Below are 21,261 nucleotides of genomic sequence, written 5' to 3'. Positions count from 1 at the left end.
AAGATTTGTTATGAGCAAAACCAAAGCACAGAGCAGACAGTACAGCACCCAAAGTTTGTGCTTTTTTTCCCTAGATTTTATATATTTATGTGAGAGAAAGAGAGCACAAATGGGGGGTGAGAAGGGACAGGGGAAAGGGAGAAGCAGACGCCCTGCGGAGCAGGGAGCTCAACATGGGACTCGATCCGGGGACCCCACTGGCAGCTCAGCCTCACCCCGGGGCCCCGCAGGGGAGGACGAGGCCTGGGGCCCCACGGCCAGGCTGGGCGCGCCTGCAGTTTCCAGTCACGCAGTGGTACTGCCAGGATAGCGACGCACCGGGAATCATGACCGTGTTCCTTACGTCCTGAAACCCTATGCCAAGACTGACCCAGAACAGCTCTCGGTAAATTCCTGCTTCATGAAAGACCTGGACTTAGTCCGAGCAAGCGGACATTGCCATGGCCGTGGAGGACGGATTCCGGTTTGCGGTTCCTGACAGAGATGCAGAGAAGTGAACGAGTCTGTGAGAAATGGAGCTTGCATTGCAGAGAAGAAGGACGTGAGTGAATGAAACGTCGGACCCCCTTTCCTCCCTGACAGGAGAGTCGGAAGACGCTGGCGGGCATCTGGCAGTGAGAGCACGTTTTGGCCTTATTGCTGCCTTTGACAGAGTAATTGTGTTTAGACTTGTATTTAAATTGTCTAAAAAATCTTTAAAAGAAAAAAAAAGGAGGGGCGCCTGGGGGGCTCCATCGCTAAGGGTCTGCCTTCACCTCAGGTCGTGATCCCAGTGTCCTGGGATCGAGCCCTGCAGCGGGCTCCCTGCTCCAAGGGGAGCCTGCTTCTCCCTCTCCCACTCCCCCTGCTGTGTTCCCTCTCTCACTGTCTCTGTCAAATGAATAAATAGGTTGATAAATAAATAAATCAATCTTTAAATTGTTTTTCCCTCTGAAACGAAATCTATAAACCCCCAAAATAAAATAAAATAAATTATAAAAATTCAAAAAAAAGTTTTTTTTTTTTTACTTAACTGTCAGAGTCGGTCTAACACACAAAGTAACCGTTGGCATGTATCCACTCTCCCTGCAGGGGTAAGTAAGAAACAGCCTGGGTCCCAGGCCATCCTGAGAGGTAGCCAAGGGAGAGAGAGTTCCTTTCTTGTGTCTTTTGAATTTTGTGAAATGCTATCAAACTCACCAAAATATTAGAAATTCAGTTTCATCTATGTGTCTGTCAAATAATTTAAAAAGTAGGTCACTGTTCTCCTAGAGCTCGCCATGACAGAAGCGGGTGAGCATATCAGATACCCCTCGGCCTGGGGCAGGGGCGGGCCTCTCCCAGACCCCGGTTCCCATCTGTAGAGCAGGAGTTTGGGCCCAGAGGATTCCCACCCTACTCCTCAATCTGAGAGTAAGTACTGGGAGTGCAAAATGGCCTTGAGGAGACCTGGCTGCCTACCCCTGAGGGACAGGGCCCTCCTCTGGCTTCGAGCAGGGGGCCACCTGTCTTCCCACCTGGAGAAGCCAGCCCTCTCCTGCAGAAGCCTTCCCTGCCACCACCTCTCGGCCCACCTGCGTCTCCCGCCAGGCCCTGGGCTGGCCCCAGGAGGAGCTAAAGACAGCGGCCTAACAGGTTCTGTGGGGCAGAGGGAATGTGCAGACCTCCCCTTTGACTGAGGTCCCGGCCTCCCTGGGGAGCCCTTCCTACAGGATTAGGCTCTGCCTCCTTTGCAGGTCGGCCCTGGCCTGGCCCTCCCCTTGCTCCTCCCTGAGCCAGGCCCACCCAGCTCCTTCCTCTGACAGAGGATGTCTGTGGAGGGAGCTGGGGGCCTGAGCTGTCCCATGCACTGAGCCCCCCTGGAGGCAGGACTGAGAAACCCGAGCTTCAGACTTCTCTCCGAGGCCCCACCTCCCTCCACAGGCCCCTGCCAGGGCCAGTCCTGGGCTTTGCTTTTCTTTCATTGATGGGAACCAGAGGGAGATAACAATAAAAATCAGAGGAGTCAAAGCCAGACGTGTTTTCTTGCCCTGCGTTCTGTCTCCTTTCTGCCTGGTGTTAGAATCGGAGCGCCTGTGTTTCTGTCCTAGGTCAGCCCTGGCTCCCTGGCAAAGTCCTTCTCCGGGGGCTTGGGTGGGCTGCACGCTCCCAGGTGCCCCCGGGGGGTTCTGCCGCAGGTGGGGGTGATGGACATTCCTGCTGAGTCTGCTCCCAGAAGCCGGGGTCCAAAGGAGGCTGGGGAAATGTCTTGGCACCGAGAGCGTGGGTGTTCCAGAGCTGGTGGGTGACTTACAATGTGATTATTTACCACAGTTTACATTTGAGCAAACCCAGGCTCAGGGATACTGAACCACCTACACGTGGTTAGCCTCGCCCTGCGGCCGGGGCCGTGTCCTCACAGCTTGAGTCACGGCCCCCTCGCCGGCCCCTGTCCCATTCTGACGTTGCCCTCTCTGTGATCAGCAGGAAAACCCTGTTGCTGTCAGAGACGGACTAGTCCACAGTCCCCAAGCACCTGCCGAATGAACCACAGAGGTTACAAAAGGTGAGTCACAGATCTCTGTCCCACGACAGCGGGACCATCACAGCTTTGTTGTTTTTGGTTTTTTTTTTTTAAGATTTTATTTATTTATTTGACAGATCACAAGTAGGCAGAGAGGCAGGCAGAGAGAGAGGGGGAAGCAGGCTCCCTGCTGAGCAGAGAGCCCAATGCGGGGCTCGATCCCAGGACCCTGAGATCATGACCTGAGCCGAAGGCAGAGGCTTTAACCCACTGAGCCACCCAGGCGCCCCTCACAGCTTTGTTTTAATCAAAATAGACACTAGAAAATAAAGAAAATCAGCCTGTGTGCCTCCTGATGGAAATCCCCAATACCACATAGGAAGAGGTCTCAGAACAAACTTGAATCCCAATCCAAGCAAATCTGTAGCTCTGACCACCACGTTAGGGAGCACAGGGGGAACAGGAGAACGTGTAAGATGATACCATGACGACATGATCGGGGAGATCCAGACCTCAGGAAGTTTCATAGGAACAAATGACCCCATTTCGTCAACAAGCAACTTGCAAGGAAAGACAAAAAGCGAGGGAGGGCATCCTATCCACTGAAGAAGACTTGAGAGACATATGAACAGTTGAAAGAGATGGACCTTATTTCGATTATAACTCAGCAGACTGTAAACTAAAAGGTTACAGTTTTACTCTGTGTTACTAAGATTTTATTTATTCATTCGGCAGAGAGAGCCCGTGCGCACAAGTGGGGAGAGGGGCAGAGGAGGGGGGAGAAGCAGGCCCCCTGCCGAGGAGGGAGCCCGCGAGGGACTCGATCCTGGGAGCCCGGGATCACGGCCTGAGCCAAAGGCAGATGCTTTACGGACGGAGGCCCCAGGGCGCTGCACGAGTATAGGGTTGTAAGTGGTAGCAATGACAAGCCATGGTGAGGAATAACAGTAATGAGACTGTTGGGATGTGGGAGCACTGAGTGGTGATGGTGAGCAGCTGTGATTTGGGATGCGATGATGGTGTTGCGCTTATAAAACAGAGTCCGTCTGTTTCAGAGATGCCGAAGGCTGTCGGTGAAATGAGTGTTCAGGTTTGGCTCCGAGGTAGCGTGAGGTGGAGAGAGGAGGGGGCGGCGGGGCTGTCACGCGCGTGTTTACTCGTGCGTGCGGGGTTTTCCACCGTCAGAAGCTACGGGCAGCAGGGAAGTCGGCGGCAGGGACGGTGGCTGCCCTCGACGTTCACGCCGGCCTGACACATGAAGCCCTTTCTCCTCCTGAAGGAGCCGAACTAAGGGGAAGGAGGAGTCAAGTGGGCACAGAAGTGCCCTGCCGTGCCCTTTCCCGCACGAGGCTCAGAGCTTGCTGCCAGGTCAGGTGACTGTAGGGGTAAGAGAGGTTTCGGATGGTGAGGATCCGCTGGACGTCCAAGGGCCTTTGCTGCTACCTGGCGATGTACCCCGTCTTCTTTTGGATTGGCTTGAGGCAGGCCTGAGACACAGATTCGAAGGCACGGGGCTTGCTTGTCGGGTGAGGCAGGAGGACCCGGGAAGGGATGGGGGCGTAAAGCGGGGAGCAAACAGGAGCGAGCCAGGAGAAAGAGCGGGAGGCTGGTTACCTCCGGGGGCAACGGGGCTGGTGTGGAATGTGCCTCTGGGATTCTGCCCGCCTGAGGGCTGATGAGCCGGGGCCACCAGCCCTGCTGCCCGCGGCCTGAGGAGCCAGGGCCAGGCCGGGGAGGTGTGCCGGCTCTCGGGCTGGGAGCTGTAGGGGTGGTGATGTGGGGCTCCCCGCAAACACGCCGCGGGGGCTATAGGCAGCTGCCACACTGCCTTCCAGAAGAAGGAAGAGAGAGGGACGCAGGCAGGGAGAAAGCGGTTCGTGCTCTGATCATGGAATTCTATCAGCCTACACCAGCCACAGGATAGCCCCACAAGGCAGCCAGGGGCGGCAATGCCTTTCTTGGAGGGCAGTGTCTTCTCCCATCAAGTGGCAAACAGTGGGTCGGTCTGAGTCCTCCGGGCCTGGCTTTCTTCAGCACTCACAGCACCCGAAGGGGAGGAATTCGGTCTGGAGTCTGGGCGGTCCTCATGGCCTCCCACCTCTGCGCTGTCCTCGTTTGCACACCCTGAACGACGACGCAAGAAGTCAGCGCAAGAATGAGTAAGGGTGATTGTCTGAAAGGCTGAGAGTGTGGAACTGGGTCGGGAATACAGGGGTGTTATCCCTCAGCCTCCTCCCATCCCCCCCAAGTAAATGACTTTGAAAGTGGGCTCTGTGGTTTAGAAACGCCAAGTCCGGCAGCCGCAGCCCTCGGCTGGAATGTTGAAGAAATCAGCTCACGGCTCTTCTAGTCATCATACTTGTGCGTGTGTGTGTGTTTACCACTGCAAAGAATGGGCCTCGGCATTCCTTAGAACAGCTGATTTTATGTCCATCGTGTGCCCGGCTCGGGGGGTCACCGAGAGAGCTCACACAGAAGACCAGGCTTGTGCAGGGCCTTGGGGAACCAAGCCAGTGGGGAACGTCCGAGCCCAGCGCCGCGCAGAGTCTCACCTGTGTTTTCACACTTAACATGCACCGCCACCCTGAGAGCCTGCATTCCCTCTCCTGAGACGAAAAGATGCAGCCAGCAGGCACGGAGAAAGGGGTCGGCATTTCGTAGCGGGCCTCTGGGCTCAGTGCTGCAGGGCCGTGGCCCCCCACAAGGGCAGCTTTGCAGTGAGAGCCCCAGCACGTGCTGAATGGACAGAAGCCTGGAGCCCCCGGGGACCCCTTCTGCTGGTGGGGGAGCCGCACCTTGGGCTTCGACGGTCTGTGCAGACTTCAGGAGTCAGGGGATTTTTCTAGTTCACATAGGATGGACGTTCCTGCTCACTGCCATGTCCGGGCCAATGCCCTGAGCCACGGCCACTGGCTCCAGTCCCTCTTCCGCCTTCAGAGTCAGAACCCCAGGCCTCTGTAAGGCGCTGGCTCCTGTCGTCTGCTCCTAGAGCCAGTCTCTCCTGCCGTGACCCACGTGGCAGGTGCCGTCGCCCAAGGTCCCCGTGTGCTGCTAGACGCAGGTCTGGTCATGCAAAGGCATGAAGCTGGCTAGTAACCACCAGGCAATTGGTCAAAGGAACCCATGCTGGGAGATTCACGGAGGGAGGAACATTTTCCGCACTCAGTCATGCAACTTGTGTCCAAGGAGCGAGAACCGGGCATTGTTCCAGGCCTTGGGGATCCACGGTCAGCAGGAAGGAGGGCATGTCTGTGCCCGTCGTGTCTGTGCCCGTGCAGCCTTCCCTCTTTCTCGTGGCCGACGTCCCCAAATGACCATCAGTTGTAACTCACAGCACTCCTTGTGATGCCCTTAGAACAGAAGAGGACTTTAATGAAAGTGTTTGGTAGCTTGCTGGATGTCGGGACGGCCGGATGGTCCTGATGGGAGGCCACCGATCTGCGAGGGTTCTACTGTCATGCAGTGGCCACTGGCCACGTGAATCCCTGAACTGTGGCCAGTCTGAATGGAGGTGTACTCTGTGCATTGAATACACACTGAATTTCAAAGATTTAGTGTAGGAAAGAATATAAATTAGCTCACAGATACTTTTTAATATTGATAATATGTTGAAATAATGTTTAGGATATGTGGGCTTTAATCAAATATGCTATTAAAATGATCTCACCTTGGGACGCCTGGGTGGCTCAGTTGGTTGAGCGGCTGCCTTCAGCTCAGGTCATGGTCCCAGCGTCCTGGGATCGAGTCCCACATCGGGCTCCTTGTTCTGTGGGGAGCCTGCTTCTCCCTCTGCCTCTGCCTGCCACTCTGTCTGCCTGTGCTCACTCTCTCTGACAAATAAATAAATAAAATTTTTTAAAAAATTAAAAAAATAAAATGATCTCACCTTTTAAATTTTTTTAAAGATTTTATTTATTTGACAGAGAGAGACAGTGAGAGAGGGAACACAAGCAGGGGTAGCAGGAGAGGGAGAAGCAGGCTTCTCGCTGAGCAGGGAGCCCGATGTGGGACTCGATCCCAGGACCCCAGGATCATGACCTGAGGAGAGGGCAGATGCTCAACGACCCAGCCACCCAGGCGCCCCTCACCTTTAAAACTTTATTTAACGCTTCTATTAAACAACTGAAAATTACTTCTGCGGCCCGCCCTATGTTCCTGCCGCACACCACTTCTCCAGAAACTGGGAGAACATGCCAGCCGCAGAGCTGGGCTGCCCCAGGCAGGAGCAGGGTCCATCCAGCCCTGGCATCTCTCTGAGCAGCAGCTCTGGCAGCAGCTCACGCAGCCGCTCTGTGCTCAGACATCGGGCCCTCTCGTCTCTGAGAGCCTCGCCAGCCCTGCCCACAAAGGGGGTCCTGTGAGGCCAAGGGCACCTTCCTCCTGGCTCCGTCTCCTGAGCTCAGCTCTGGTGGGGGACCAGGTCCAACCCGTGGGTCCTGGGCTGGAGAGGAGGTCAGGTGGGCAGGTCCCAGCAGCGACCTTTGGAAGGCAGGAATTCCCCAACATAGAAGAAGTGGATTCAGAAGATGCCAGGGGCTACCCAGAAAACAAATCCCGTTACAGGCACCAGCCGCTTTCTGGCACATGTTTGCAGCATGCAGATCACGAGGTCGTGAAGTGTCCAGTCATGCCATGTGCGCACAATGGAATAACCTGGTCTGGGGACACCTGGAGGCTCGGTCCTGTGAGCATCTGGCTCTTGATCTCAGCTCCGGTCTCAAGCTCAGCGTCGTGACTCTGAAGCCCCTACTGGGCACTGATCAATCAATCAGTCCTTATCAGGGCTTCCCCATCAGCCTGGAAGAATACTGGGATCAGAACAGGCTCCTCTGATGTGCTTGTGTCTGCAGTGACGGCGTGTCCAGCGAGTGACGCTCACGCTTGTCACAGCGGCCCCCAGGCATCCCAAATCCCCGTCTGCATCTGGGCAGGGGAGCACTGTGGAGGAAAGTCTCCCATCGGCTCCGGCACCTTCACTCGTTGCCAAGGTCGGCCGCGCTCCCAGCCTGCCTGGCCGTCCAGGCTTCCTCGCTCCCCAGCCAGCCGTTGCTACTGTTCTCTGTTTCTTAGACCATGAGCACCCTGTCCCCATCTCGGCCACAGGGCCCTGCCTCCAGCCCTGCACTGACAACCACGTGTTTGCACCTCGGCTCCCTCTTCCCCGGTTCCGAGGGAAGGTGTCATCCCCTTCCGCCGCGCACTTCTGGAGCGCCCCGGGCAGCCCCTTGCCCTCCTGTTCCCTCCTTCACGGGTGCCTTGCCGCCGACACCTGGCTCACTCTCAGGTCCTTCACCCTGAAAGACAACACAACCCAAACCCAACAACAAACGCCACTCTGTTGGCCCCGGCGTCTGGCCGCGGCCAGCTGTCTTTCAGCGCCTTGACAGTCGTCTTTCTGGAAAAGGTCAACCGTGCTCACTCTGCGCGCTGGCCCCGTTCCCAGCGGGCCCGCTAGGGTCAGCACCACCTTCCCTGCTGCTACGGCCGGCAAACACTGAGACGGGTGAGGGGGTCAGGCTTTCTGGAAGCGAGATCGGAGCCAGCTCGCGTTTCTGGCCACGGTGTGTGCTCCGGGAGGACGGCAGCGAACCCGAGCGGAGCCGACTCCTCATGCTGTCGTTCTGCTCTGCCTCCTCAGGAGCTTGGGAGCCCCTTCCCCTGTCCCGAGGGACCGTCAGGGTCCCCATGAGGACCCCGGTGGGCGTGAGGGTGGCCGGGCTGCTCTGGAGCCCGTGGGAAGCTTGGAGTCCCGGCAAACACCTTCTCTGGGGGCCCAGAGGCCTCACCCTCGGCACCTCCCGGAGGCACATGGGTTCCTTCCCGGTTTACACGTGGGAGAGCTGAGGGATGAAGAAGCTAATGACCCTTTAGGGGGAACCAGACTTCTCCATGTGGACTCTCACTTCGCCACGACCAAACAAGCAGGGGTTTTGCCACTCAAACCCGGGAGAGCGCCTGGGAAGGGGAACAGTGGAGGACGAGTAACTGAGGACAGTCCCCTCTTCTTCGGGCCACGCACACAGATTTGTCCTGAGCTGCTGCCCTGCCTCTTTTCCCTTTCATAGTCAAACTTCTGAACCAGAAGAGACTTCTCCAAACTTCCCACTGCAAACAGAGTGCCATGAACTTCTGACCGCGTCCCCTGCTCTCCTTTCTCAGGCCAGGGCCCCAAGCCTTCCTGGTGCCGTATACCGCCGGCCCCACTACTTCTCGCTGCTGCCTCCTCTTAGATGTCACCGCCTCGGAGAAGCCCTCCATGACTGCCTTGGCTGGGATCGTCTCCAGGCAGCCTTCCGTGATACCCCCCATCTTACTTTCCTCACAGCGCTTGTCAGTAGCTGCAAGGATCTTTGGCTGATTGATCTACTCACTGTCAGGCCCCAGTAGAACGTGAACTCCGGCAGGTTTTAGTTTATTTATTTTTGCTGTAGAGAGTGAGCGTGAGAGTGAGCGCGGGCAAGCGGGGTGGGGAGGGGCAGAGGGCTGCGGAGAAAGCATCCCAAGCAGACTCCACGCTCCGTGCAGAGCCTGATGTGGGACTCGACCCCACGGCTCTGACATCATGATGGGAGCAGAACCAGGAGTCGAATGGTCCACTGACTGCCCCACCCAAGCGCCCTAGTGCTTTCTCTTTTCTTGGTCAAGTTTGCCGGAGTCTTGTTGACATCGTCAGTACTGTCTGTTGGCCTTGTTATTTGTCTTTACTGGTTTTCCCGTTGTTTCCCTTTTCTGTCTCGTGCTCTTGGTTCTGACATGTTCCCCATTTCTTTGCGTATGTTTTTATAACAGCTTTATTAAGGTATAATTTCCATAATTTCATACAATTCACCCGGAAAAGTATGCATAACCCAGGGGTTGTTAGTGTGCTCACAGACTCGTACAGCTATCGCCACAATTTACTTTAAGACACTGTCATCTTTCTAAAAAGAATTCTGTGCCCATTAGCTGTTCCTCTCCATACCCACCCTCCGACCCCATCCCCAGGCAACAACTCATTTACTTTCTGCCTCTATGGATTTGCTTATTCTGGGCATTTCATGTGAACAGAATCACCTGTGTCTGGCTTCTTTTAGTTAGAGCATTGTCTTCCAGGTTCATGCCTGCTGGGGCGTGTATCAGTGCTTTTTTATGGCTGTATAATATTCCAGCACAGGTCTTATCCGCTCATTAGGTTGATATTTGAATTGTTTCCACCTTTTCACTATTACAAGTAATGATGCCATGAACATTCCTGTACAAGGTTTTGTGTGAACATGTTTTCATTTCTCTTGGGCTATGCCTAGGAGTGGAGCTGCTGAGTTGTATGGAAATTCTATACTGAACTTTCTGAGTCTCAGACTGTTTTCCACCGTGGCTGCACCATTTCACACTTATTTTTTTTAAAGAGTTTATTTATTTGACAGAGAGAGAGATCACAAGTAGGCAAAGAGGCAGGCAGAGAGAGAGAGAGAGAGAGAGAGAAGTAGGTTCCCCGCTGAGCAGGGAGCCTGACATGGGGCTCGATCCCAGGACCCTGAGATCATGACCTGAGCTGAAGGCAGAGGCTTTAACCCACTGAGCCACCCAGGTGCCCCCATTTCACACTTCTGCTGACCACCTATGAAGGTTCCAGTCTCCCCATATCCTCGGGAACACTTGTTAGTACTTTTCTACCCATCGGGGGATGTGAAGCATCCCGTTTCCCTGAAGGCTAGTAACGTGGAGGTCCTTTCAAAGGGCTTATTGGCCATTAGTCTGTCTCCTGGGGAGAAATGCCGGTTCAGATCTTTTGCTCATTTTAAATCGGTTATTTGTCTTTTTTTTGAGTTGTAGGAGCTCTTGACATATTCTAAACAAGAGTCCTTGAGTGGATATGTGATTTCTGAAGCTTTTCTCACGTGCCTGGGGTTCTCTTCTCACTTTCTTGCTGGTGTCCTGTGAAGCACAAAGTTTTCATTCTGGGTGAGTCCAACGTATCAACTCTTTCTTTTGTTGCTTGTGGCGTCTAGGAAAACACGGCCTCATCTTAGGTCACAAAGATCTCCGTCAGTGTTTTCTAGTTTCAGCCCTTATCTTTACACACCTGATCCATTTCGAGGTCATTTTCGCATGTGGCGTGTGGTAGGGGTCCTGCTGCATGTGTTTTGTATGTGGGCTGTCCAGAGGCCTCAGTGCCATTCTTGGGGCTTACTTTGCTTTTCTGACTTTTCCACTAGATGCTTAGCTTGTCAAGTGTTCCGTCTTTCTTCTTTCCTGACACAAGCCTATACAGTTATAGGGTTAGCTTTAAGGACTGTTTACTCGCTAATCTCAAAAAAATGAGCCAGACTAACCCAAGAGAGGCTTCTTCTGCAGCTTTAAGAACACCTTGCCACACCACTCTGTGCCACCCTACACCGGATTTAATAAGCATCGGCCTAGAGTAATTTTTGAAAGATTATCCTGTTATTAATTTAATGGAGTCGACTTATTCACTCAATAGATATTTGCCGAGTGCCCACCACGCAGCATTGTTGCTTTGAGTTCTGAGGACAGAGAAGGAAACTGCCGTCACAAGGCTTACAGACACGTGAACAGGAAAAACACCACGATATGCACAACAGTGCTGGGACAGGAGATGGTGTATACGCTGGACATGGGAAGCAGAAAGTAAGATTACTTTTGAGATCGAGAAAGGAGGGAATTGGTTCCTTCAACAACCCGAATAATGAATTAGCAGGAGTCCTCCAGGTGCCTATCAGGAAAGAATATTCTGGGCCATTGCTGTAGCAAAGGTGCCAAAAACAAACATGCAAAGAAACAATAAACAGAATTCAAACACCTTGACCTTTTGGAGGACGGAGAAAAGTGCAGTCGGGGGTGGAGAGTGTTCACAAGAGGCCAAGGAGGAGAGATTCAGGACAGAGCTGGAGCCCCGGGGGAGGGCAGACGGTCTCTGGGAGCTTCGATCTAAGCCTCACACAGGGCCGCTGCAGAGCTTCCAGTCGGAATGAGACAACAGCAGGTTTGCATTTTGGATGTTTCTCTGTGGCTGCAGAGACTAGATGAGGGGAGAGAGTGTCAAGACCAGTGGCCAGGAGACCCTCACTGAGGCCCTGGCAGTGGCCACAGGCTTGGATCCAGAAGTGTCCACAGGTATACGAAGGAGGGAACATTTAGGCCTTGGTGATAGGTCAGCTCTAGTGGGGAGAGGGAGGCACCAAGGCTGACCGTCCAGTGTCTGACCCAGGTGAGTGGGCACCATTGCTCATGACGGAGCAGGTCTGGAGAGCAGGCACTGAGCTTGCGACATGTGGTCAGAGGTGCTCGCGGGTGCCCCTCATGTAAGGACCGTGTCCTCACCCTCTCAAGGGAAGGCTGTTTCACTGACTCTTTGTCAGTCCCCGTGCCGGCAGGCCTAGCCTCTGCTGCCCCCATTGCTGCTTTCCAGATGTTTCTCCTTTTCTTTCCCTGACCCCGAGCTCTTTCGAAGCCAATGCCGTCTGGTGGGTCCACTGCCAGTCCTGAAGGACTCCTTCACCAATGACTTTAGCCCCTGCCTCGCAGCCGTCCTCTCTATCCCACGGCAGTCATTGTGCTTGGGGACTTCATGACCCACAGGAATGACCTATCCAGGACTCCTGCCTGTCACCTCCTTGACTGCCGCGCCCCGCCCACCAGCCAGCCTGTCCCACCTTCACGTGACACAACCTTGACACCATAAACAGATCACATCTGAATTCTGGATTCCAAACAATGCACCACCAGCATTTCCTGTCCTCCCAGCTCGTTTGGTCTAGTGACTGTGCCACGCAGTTCTTCAACCTCATCAAGACTCCATTGTTTGTATCACTTCTCTGCTACCGATCAGCTCCTTCCAGTTTCCACATCCCTCTCTATAGAGACAAGACACAGTCGCTTTCTTCACATACCCTCGACGCATTCGCCTGTCTCCATCTCTCTCCACTTACAGACCGGGGCACCCAGCGATCGTCCTTCTCCACGTGCACCCGACCAGCTGAACATCACCAGAAAAAATACTACTGAGCTGGATCTACGAGCTTTCAGTTCCTGACCACAAACTGCATCTAAGCCCTCAGCACCGAGACCCGTGGCCTCTCACCGTGTTCAGCCTTTAGTCCACGGCACTCGGTGTGCTCTACAAAGCTTCTCCCGTCCAGGCGAGCAACAGGGGCCTGGGTTCAAGGTTCAGCGAACACGTCTCGGCCCACATCCTTCTCAGCAGCATGCGACAGCTGACCATTCCTTCCTCCCGGGAACATGTCCTCCCATCTGAGGTTTTCTCCTTTTGTCCACGTTCTCAGCCTCCACTGCTAGTTCCTCCTGCTCTACCTGACCTCAGAGGGCTGGGTGCTCAGATGGCTGGGCTCATTTTTAGGCTTAAGGAAAAAAAATCTTATCACACTTTCACATTCTCCCTGCGAAGCCTATGCTGCTTTCTCCAAATGTGTTATCTTGTAGCTTTGGCCTCGTCTCTCTTCTCTGCAGTCCAGGTGTAGGTATGTGTCTGCTAATTCAACATCTCTGCTTGGATGCCTAATAAACAGCTAAAAAAAGACGTCCTCCAAGTAGATAACCCCACACCAAAGCCCATTTTCCCTTCTGCCTTTTTCAAACCAGCTCAGTTATTCCAGGAGTCATAAACCTAGGAATCGTCTTTCCCATTCACCTATATTCAATCTGCCAGCAAGCCCTTCCTTCTTACTCCCAGGATGTATCTCAAATCCATTCCCCAACCCCTTTCTCACGCCTATTACCATCCCCACTCCTGTCCTGGCTCGAGCCATCCCATTTTTTGCCTCATCTTGTGCAGTAGGCTTCCAACGGGTCTTCCAGAAAACTCTTCTCTTTTCTATAAGCACCAAGGGAGATTTCGACCATGTAAATTAAATTAGATCACACACCCGCCAAGGCTTCCACCACAACTGAGCTAAAATCCAGACTCTCTGCTGTGGTCAGCAAGACCCCTTACAAAAATGGTCCCTGCCTGCCTATCTTGGGGCCCTCCTCACTGGGCTCCAGTGGACCCAGCCCACCCATGCTCAGCTTTCTAGCCTTTGGACAAGCTGACCTCTTACCTCTCTGAGGGCCTGAACAGTAGCTGCTTCCCCTGCACAGAACCCTCAAATCGTATCTCCTATTTGGAATGCAGATCTCAGTCCAAATACCTTCTCTTGGGAGAGGACTTCCCTGACTACCTTATCTAGTATTGACCCTTTTTCTTGAGTCATTCACTCACCCTTTTATTTCCATCATATCCCTGATTGTAATCCAAAGCTGAATTGTTCCATATTTGTTTAGGTTTTTTTACTGACTGTTCTCTCCTACTGGTTATTGGCCCCATGACAGTAGGGATCTGAGCTGATGTGCCTAGTTTACTCCCAGACCTTGTCTTAAAAATCACCATATTTATTATTTTATTTATTTATTTATTTATTATTTTTTTAAAAAAAGATTTTATTTATTTGACAGAGAGAGAGAGATCACAAGTAGGCAGAGAGAGAGGGGGAAGCAGGCTCCCGGCTGAGCAGAGAGCCAGATGTGGGGATCGATCCCAGGACCCTGGGATCATGACCTGAGCTGAAGGCAGAGGCTTAACCCACTGAGCCACCCAGGCGCCCCCATTTTTATTATTTTAATTAAATATTTTATTAATTTATTTATTTTAGAGAGAGAGCGCACATGAGTGGAAAGGGTAGAGGGAGGAGAGAATCCCAAGCAGACTCCACGCTGAGAACAGAACCTGACACAGGGCTCAACCTCACAACCCAGACATTGTGACCTGAGTGGAAATCAAGAGTCAGACACTCAGCCAACTAACCAGATCCCCCTAAAACCCACCTTCAGCTTATAGCAGGTGCTCAACAAACACTTGCGAAGTAAGCGAATACAACGTTAGGTGAGTGTGCCAATAGCAGCTTCTGGTGAAAGATCTGCAGAATAGATAAAGATCTGGGAATTATTCTAAGAATATATCTAAATTAGCAAGGTATGGCAGGGAACTTCCTTGATCTGTTAAAAGGATCTACAAAAAAAAATCCCAAAAAACAAAAAACAAAACAAACACCCCCCCCCAAACCAAAAACCAAATTGCAGCGTGAGACTTAATAGCAAAACACTGAAACAGTCCCTTTAAAAATGGAAGACAATGGCGCCCACTACCATGTCTTCTAGGCAACTCTGCTGGAGATCCTAGCCTGCATGGAGAGGAAACAAAGAGAAGCAATGTTTCAAAAGAAAGACATAGAAATGATATTATTTGGACACATATTATTTTTGTAGAAAATCAAAATAATCTATAGATAAGTGATTAGAGCTTAGTGAGGTGTCTGGATCAACATACAAATATCAATTGCTTTTTAATTAATTAATTAATTTTTTAAAAAGATTTTATTTATTTATTTGACAGAGAGAGAGAGAGATCACAAGTAGGCAGAGAGGCAGGCAAAGAGGGAGGCAGGCTCCCTGCCGAGCAGAGAGCCTGAGGCGGGGCTTGATCCCAGGATGCTGAGATCATGACCTGAGCCAAAGGCAGAGGCTTAACCCACTAACCCACTCAGGTGCCCCTCAATTGCTTTAAAAAAAAAAAAGATTTTATTTGTTTCTTTGAGGGAGAGCAAGAGAGCAAGAAAGAGAGAGAGAGAGAGAGAGAGAGAGAGCATGAGCAGCGAGGAGGGGCAGAGAGAGAGGGAGAAGCAGGCTCCCCAATGAGCAGGGAGCCCAAAGCAAGGCTCAATCCCAGGACCCCAGGATTATGACCTGGGCAAAAGGCAGAAGCTTAACTGACTGAGCCACCCAGGCACCTATCAACTGCTTTTAAAATAATTTTTTTATACTGCAGGTAAATGCAGACTATCTCATTATCCTATGTTCATCTCTACATGTAAATGAAACAACCACGGCACCTGGGTGGCTCAGTGGGTTAAAGCCTCTGCCTTTGGCTCAGGTCATGGTCCCAGGGTCCTGGGATTGAGCCCCGCATGGGGCTCTCTGCTCAGCAAGGAGCCTGCTTCCTCCTCTCTCTTTGATTGCCTCTCTGCCTACTTGTGATCTCTCTCTGTCAAATAAATAAATAAAAATCTTAAAAAAAAACAACCATTGTCTCACCTCAAAATTCACCGTGAGCACAATTACAAAGAGAGCACCCTATAGACATACCAAGGTGTGCTATCACCATACCTTAAAATACTAGATGTAATAAGAGAATGCCACAAATATCCAAGAAAAAAATAGGTCATCTACAACGGAATAAGAGTTAACAGCATCGCCGAATGCCAAAAGACAATGGATCAATAATTTCATATTTCTGAAGAAAAAAAATGATTTTAAACATAAAATTCTATACCCAGCTAAGCTGGCATTAAGTTTTAGATGTTTAAAACTTTGACATTTTTGGACATAGAAGGACTTAGAAAATTTGCCCCATACATATGTCTCAGAATGATCTGATAATATGCTCCAGCAAAAGGAAAGAATACACAAAGAAGAATTATGCTTGAGATATGGGATGATGTAGACGGAGCCCAGGAGAGTGGTCCGGGGGAACCCTAGAAGACGTCCTGATGGCAGGCATGGCTCAAGACAACCAGGCCTGATAAGAGGGGTGTGTACAGGCTTCATGGAAGGAGTTTTCTAAGAAAAAGGGCTTGATAGAATACAATAACAGGGGGTGGGGTGGGACAGGGAAGGTAAGGATATTGATTATACTCCAGACACTGCAAGGAAAACAAGGTATCATCAGAAACTCTAGCCCAAAAAAAAAAAGTCTGTGTTAAGGAACAAATGCAATTATAACCCATTACAGTCAACATTTACAAAGTCACAACAGTGTACAAATTTCTCTTGACCTAACAACTATTAACGTAAAAACTACCGATTGATATAATGTGACGATTTAAAGATATTAGGAGAATGACTGCTGGAAGGTAACATAAAGCTAAACCGTCATCTGATGCAGCAGGAGGACAGAGGGTCTAAAACGGCCAAGTCAGGAACAGCATTAACGTGGATTATACGGAGTAAATGGACGTAGCTCCCAGAAGAAGGGGCTTTGAGCCGGACGGGGGTCAGCAGGGGCAGTGGGATTTCGGGGCGGGGAGGGCATCTCCAAGAGCCGGAACGCAGTGATGACGAACTCTGCGCTCTGGCTGCTTCCATAAAACCAAAGTTTGTTTTCAAAGGGAGGCGTCCCGTGCAGAAAGCGGGGCTGTTTGTTCAGCGGGAGCGGGGGCAGCTGCAGGGCCCCCAGAGGCCTGGTTTCTTCCAGCCGGGGCTGCCGCCCTCCGGAGCGCCGCCCGAGCGATCCCAGACCGGGGCCGTCCCGGGCGGCTCGCCGCCTCCACGCAGACACCCTTGAGCGCTCTGGGGGCCCGTCCCTGCCCCGGGGCAGCCGCGGGCGCGTCGGGTCTCACGCGCCGGGGTCTTCGGGGTCGCCTTGCGTTCCCGGCGCGCGGGGCTGGGCGCGGGCTCTCTTGGGGCTCGTGGGCCGCAGGCGCTCCGGGTGGGCGGGGGCCGCACTCCCCGCGTCCTTCCCGCGCCCGCGGCGGCGTCGGGCGGCTTGGACGGGCGTCCGGGAGGGAACGGGTGCGCGCCGGCGCCCTCGCGGTTTCCGGTCCGGGCGGCGCCGCTGGGAGAGGGGGCTCCCCGCATCTCCGCCCCGCAGGCGCCCCCTGCACCGCGTTTTGAACCGCACGGGCCGGAGTCGGCCCCGCCGCGCTGCCCCTGCCCGGGGTTCGCTGCGTGTGTCCGATCGGCGCGCGGCCCTGCGCCCCCGTTGTCTCCGCGCCTTCTCTAACGTGAACTAGCAGCGCACGGGCAGCCCGTTTGGGGTCCACTTAAAGCAGGGCACACCGGGGCCAAGCTCGGCTCGACCGACCAACCGGCCGCCGCTCCCGTCGGCCCCGGCGATCCAGCCCACCTGCCGCCACCCGGGGGGCGACGTCCGGGCGCTCCGAGACCTCCCCGTCATGGCATCCGCTGGGCGTCGGCTGCGCCGGACCTCTTCAAGATGGCTGCGGCCAGGCGGAGGCGCGCGGGGGGGTGGGGTTCCGCCACCGGGGGCGGGGCCGGGCCGCCGAGGGGTCGGGCTTGCGGGCGGGCCGAGCCGAGGTGGGCAGCCCCAGCGCGCCTGCGCGGAGCGGCCCTGCGTGCAGTGAGGCAGTGGCGGGGGGAAGGCACCGGCGGGGCCGACGGGCGGGCTGAGGAGGGAAGCGGGCGAGCCGAGTCCCAGTGCGCGCCGCGGCCGCCCGGGCGCCCTCCCCTTCCGGGCGTGAGGCGCCGTGCGGAACCGAGCCGAGCGGACCCGCGCCGGCAGCGAGGCGCTGCTCCCGCCGCCCCGGCCCGGCCTGCCCCGGCTCCGGCGCTCCCGTCGCGGGGGCCCGCGCTCCTCAGCACCCCCGGCTCCCGGCGCCGCCGCAGCCCGCCCTCGGCCCCCCGGAAGCCCCGGCGCCGGCCCGGGCCCTCGGCGGGAGGATGACGGAGCTGCAGTCGGCGCTGCTGCTGCGGAGACAGCTGGCAGGTGAGCGCGGGCTGGCGGCGGGGCTCGGGCCGGGCCGGGCCACGGGGAGCCGGAGCCGCTGAGTGCTTCCTCCTCCGGGGCGGGCGGGCCGCGGGCGAGCCCGGCGCGCCCGTCCGGCCCGGCCCGGCGTTGGGCCGGCGTCGGGAGGGGGGTCGGGGGCGGGGACGCAGCCCCGCCGCGGGCACCGGGCCCGGCGCCTGCCCCCTCCCCCACTACCCGGTGGGACGTTGCGGGGGAGGGGCTGCGGGTGCCCGGAGGGGCGGGCCCCGGGGCTCAGGTGCGGCCGGCGTGGGGAGGGGTCGCCCGGGGGGGCGGGGGGGGCGTCGGGCCCCGCGGGCCGCGGGGGGCCGGGCCGGGGCGGGCGGGATCCGGGCGGGCTAGGGGAGGTGGCCGGGCCGCGGAGGGGAGGCGCGCAAAACTTCTGGCGGCCGCGCGGCGCCGCGGAGTTGGGGCGGACAACAAAAGCGCCGGCCTGGGCGGCCGTGGCGCGTGGGGCTCGGCGGGCGGGTGCGCGGGGCCGCCCGGCCTGCCTCCGCCTGGCACGGCTCCCGCCGCCCGCCTCGTCCGCCCGCCTGCCGGGGAGGGTGGGAGCGGGCCGGCCCCGGGCTTTGTGCTGCGAGCGCCGCGGCCCCCCGCGCCGACCTGCTGAGCCTCGGGAGCCGCGACGCTCGGGCCGGGCCGGGTCGGGGCGGCGGCCGGGGCGGCCTCCCGGCGGGGCCTGCGGCCCCCTCCCCCCATCGTCCCGGCCTCGGCCGTTTGCAGCTTCCAGGTGGACTTTTTAGGGGGTTGGCTCCGACTCCGCCAGGACGGTGCGAGCGGGGCATGCGCACTGGGCCGGGCGTGCGCGGGGTGCGCGGGGGGTGCGCGGGCTCACAATGCAGCCCCACGTGGTGCCCGCGTGGGGAGCGGCGGCCGGCCGGGTGGAGGGGGCGCGCCCGGAGCCCTCCGAGCCCCCCGAGCCCCCCGAGCCCCCCGAGTCCCCCGAGTCCCCCCCACCCCCCGGCGCCCCGGGACCGCCGCCGCTGTCTCAGTCACCAGGTGGCCTCTAGAAGAAGGTCGTCAGGGGCTGGTACAGACCGTGTCAGGGTTAGGGATATTATTAGACCATGAGCCAGCAGGTTTGGACCGGGACAAAGTTGTGGGTGCGCACGGGGAGGGACTCCGGGGGGACAGGGCAGCTCTGCGGGGACGCGGTGGAGCAAGCGCCCTGCCGCACCTCGAATTTTTGTAGATGTGTTGTAGATGTGTCTGTTTGGTCTCGGAGGCAGGATCGGGGTGTGCTTCTGTCTCGCGGGGGGTCCTTCCTGAGGGTCTGTTAGTGCGGGCACACTGGGTGTGTTAAGACAGGGTCCGGCTTCCGCCCGGTGGGGAGCACATGCACTTTAAAAGGGGTGCGAGAAGCCAGTCAGTTACCAGGACAGTAAAGTGTGACCAACAGTGTCCACAGAGGGACGTTCCTGCTCAGCGCTAGAGGTCGGTGCCCTCTCGGTTCAGTTTTGCACTTTTTGGCAAGACGAATCCCAAATGATAAAATATTTTCCAAAGTTTTTCATTTGTGGTTGATTCTTCTTTAAGATTTTATTGTTGGGACGCCTGGGTGGCTCAGTTGGTTGGACGACTGCCTTCGGCTCAGGTCGTGATCCCGGAATCCTGGGATCGAGTCCCGCATCGGGCTCCCGGCACCGCGGGGAGTCTGCTTCTCTCTCTGACCTTCTCCTCGCTCATGATCTCTCTCACTGTCTCTCTCTCAAATAAATAAATAGAATCTTTAAAAAAAAAAAAAAGATTTTATTGTTAAGTGATCCCTAGGCCTCGCATGGGACCCAAACCCGCAACCCGGAGATCAGGACTACCGCACGCTCTGCGGACAGAGCCAGCCGCGCCCCGCTGGTGGACTTTGTGATAAGGCTGGTTAAAGAGGGGAGAGGGTATGGTGTGTCATTTTCCAAGCCTCCTTATAAAGTTGCTGAACTGCTGGTTAATTTTTCTTGTCTTCTTGATCAGAAACAACGGACTCTTCCTAATTTCTTCAACATTTGGAGGATTTTAATTAACATGGACAGAACAGTATGCCAAGGCAGTGAAACGTCAGCATTAAGTGAAACGTCAGCGTATCACGTTCTCTGGAAGGACGTGAGAACGACTCGCTAGCGCCAAGGCCCTGTTGTGTGTTGTCAGTAGGGCGTCATTTGAGCTTGTGGATCCTCAGATGTCATTTGGAAACGCTAAAGAACGGTTATCTTCTAAAGTCATTGAGCCTGAATTTTGACAGGCTTAGTGATAAATGCTTTAAAGTCTTGAAACAAGTTGAGTGGAGTTTGGAAGAGGAACCTGGAAGCGGGTCTAGCTGCTGGGATCTCTGAGGCTTAAACAGCAGTGTCGGTGCTGGTCAGCTGTATGAGGCTGACCTGTCAGGGTTGGACTTCATCACGTGTCACTTGAGGGGACAGTTTACTCTGTGTGTCTGTTTGGTTGGGAACTGGGGTGAGGAGCCTGGTTCCTTTGGTTGCAGACCTTTTCGGACTCAGGACTGCTGACATTTGGGGCAGATACTGTGCCTTACAGAATGCTTAGCAGCGTTCTTGGCCTCTACCCACCAGGTGCCAGTGGTAGTACACCCCTTCGGTTGTGACAGCCAGATCTGTCTCTTTTGCCAGTGTCCCCTGAGGGATTAAAACCAACCCAGGTTGAAAAGTCCCTGGTTTAGGGTTGTTTTGTTAAGATCGTGGTGGCTGTTGTGAAGCAAGTGAGATCACCTGACAGGCGCTGGAAATCAGATAGGCCGTGTGTTTCTTTGTGGGTATTCTTAGACTCTGGCTCCTTCGCGGGTTCCGCAGCCGTGCCTGCTCCTCGATGCTGAGAAATCTGACCCGTCACAGGTACTTCAGAATTGTTTTATTTCTCGAGAAGGTATTACGTGCACTGGTTAAAAATACAGAGCAGAAAATGGTGTAGTCTTTCCACTCCCCGGAGGGCCCCAGGTTCTGTGCTCCGACACATCCATCAGTGGTATTCCTGGGTGCCTTTTCAGAGACATTCTTGTATCTCTTTCATGTGTACATACCTTTCCTGAGGACTAGCCGGTACTGCGCACTCTGTGGCCCGCTTCACCTCGATTATCTCATTTAATCCTTCTGATAAGGAAATGGTGGCTTCCAGTGGTTGACTCACGTGCTCAGAGTCAAGGGGTAGGAAGTAACTGCGTGGTCGGTTGCATTCAAATTGCCGGCCTTCTTATTTTGCAGACTTTGTTGTTTGCATTTATTTACTTAGTATTTATTTG

The 21,261-nt window shown here is 55.0% G+C and overlaps 2 protein-coding genes across 2 annotated transcripts in view; one reads left to right on the top strand and one right to left on the bottom strand.

Moving 5' to 3' along the window:
• Nucleotides 1-15,755: 15,755 nt before the first annotated feature.
• On the bottom strand, nt 15,756-17,316 carry LOC111161218 (cuticle collagen 7-like). The gene has a single exon (XM_022524807.1). The coding sequence runs from the start codon at nt 17,108-17,110 to the stop codon at nt 16,676-16,678; it is 435 nt and encodes a 144-aa protein (XP_022380515.1). The 5' UTR covers nt 17,111-17,316; the 3' UTR covers nt 15,756-16,675.
• Nucleotides 17,317-18,800: 1,484 nt separating this feature from the next.
• The window catches only part of LOC111161074 (ubiquitin conjugating enzyme E2 G1), a 99,287-nt gene continuing 96,826 nt past the window's right edge, over nt 18,801-21,261 (top strand). The window contains exon 1 of the mRNA XM_022524550.1: nt 18,801-19,047. Coding sequence (XP_022380258.1) covers nt 18,801-19,047 — 247 coding nt within the window. The remainder of the gene's footprint in view (nt 19,048-21,261) is intronic.

This window comes from Enhydra lutris, unplaced genomic scaffold (assembly GCF_002288905.1).
Source record: "Enhydra lutris kenyoni isolate GAN:26980312 unplaced genomic scaffold, ASM228890v2 scaffoldscaffold82, whole genome shotgun sequence".
Classification (NCBI taxonomy): domain Eukaryota; kingdom Metazoa; phylum Chordata; class Mammalia; order Carnivora; family Mustelidae; genus Enhydra; species Enhydra lutris.
Note: the sequence above shows the minus strand (reverse complement) of the source record. Positions and strands in the feature narration are given on the sequence as shown.

What these genes read in the sequence shown, in the direction of transcription:
- LOC111161218 (XM_022524807.1), bottom strand. Translation starts at nt 17,110, where the DNA reads ATGCGGGGAGCCCCCTCTCCCAGCGGCGCCGCCCGGACCGGAAACCGC.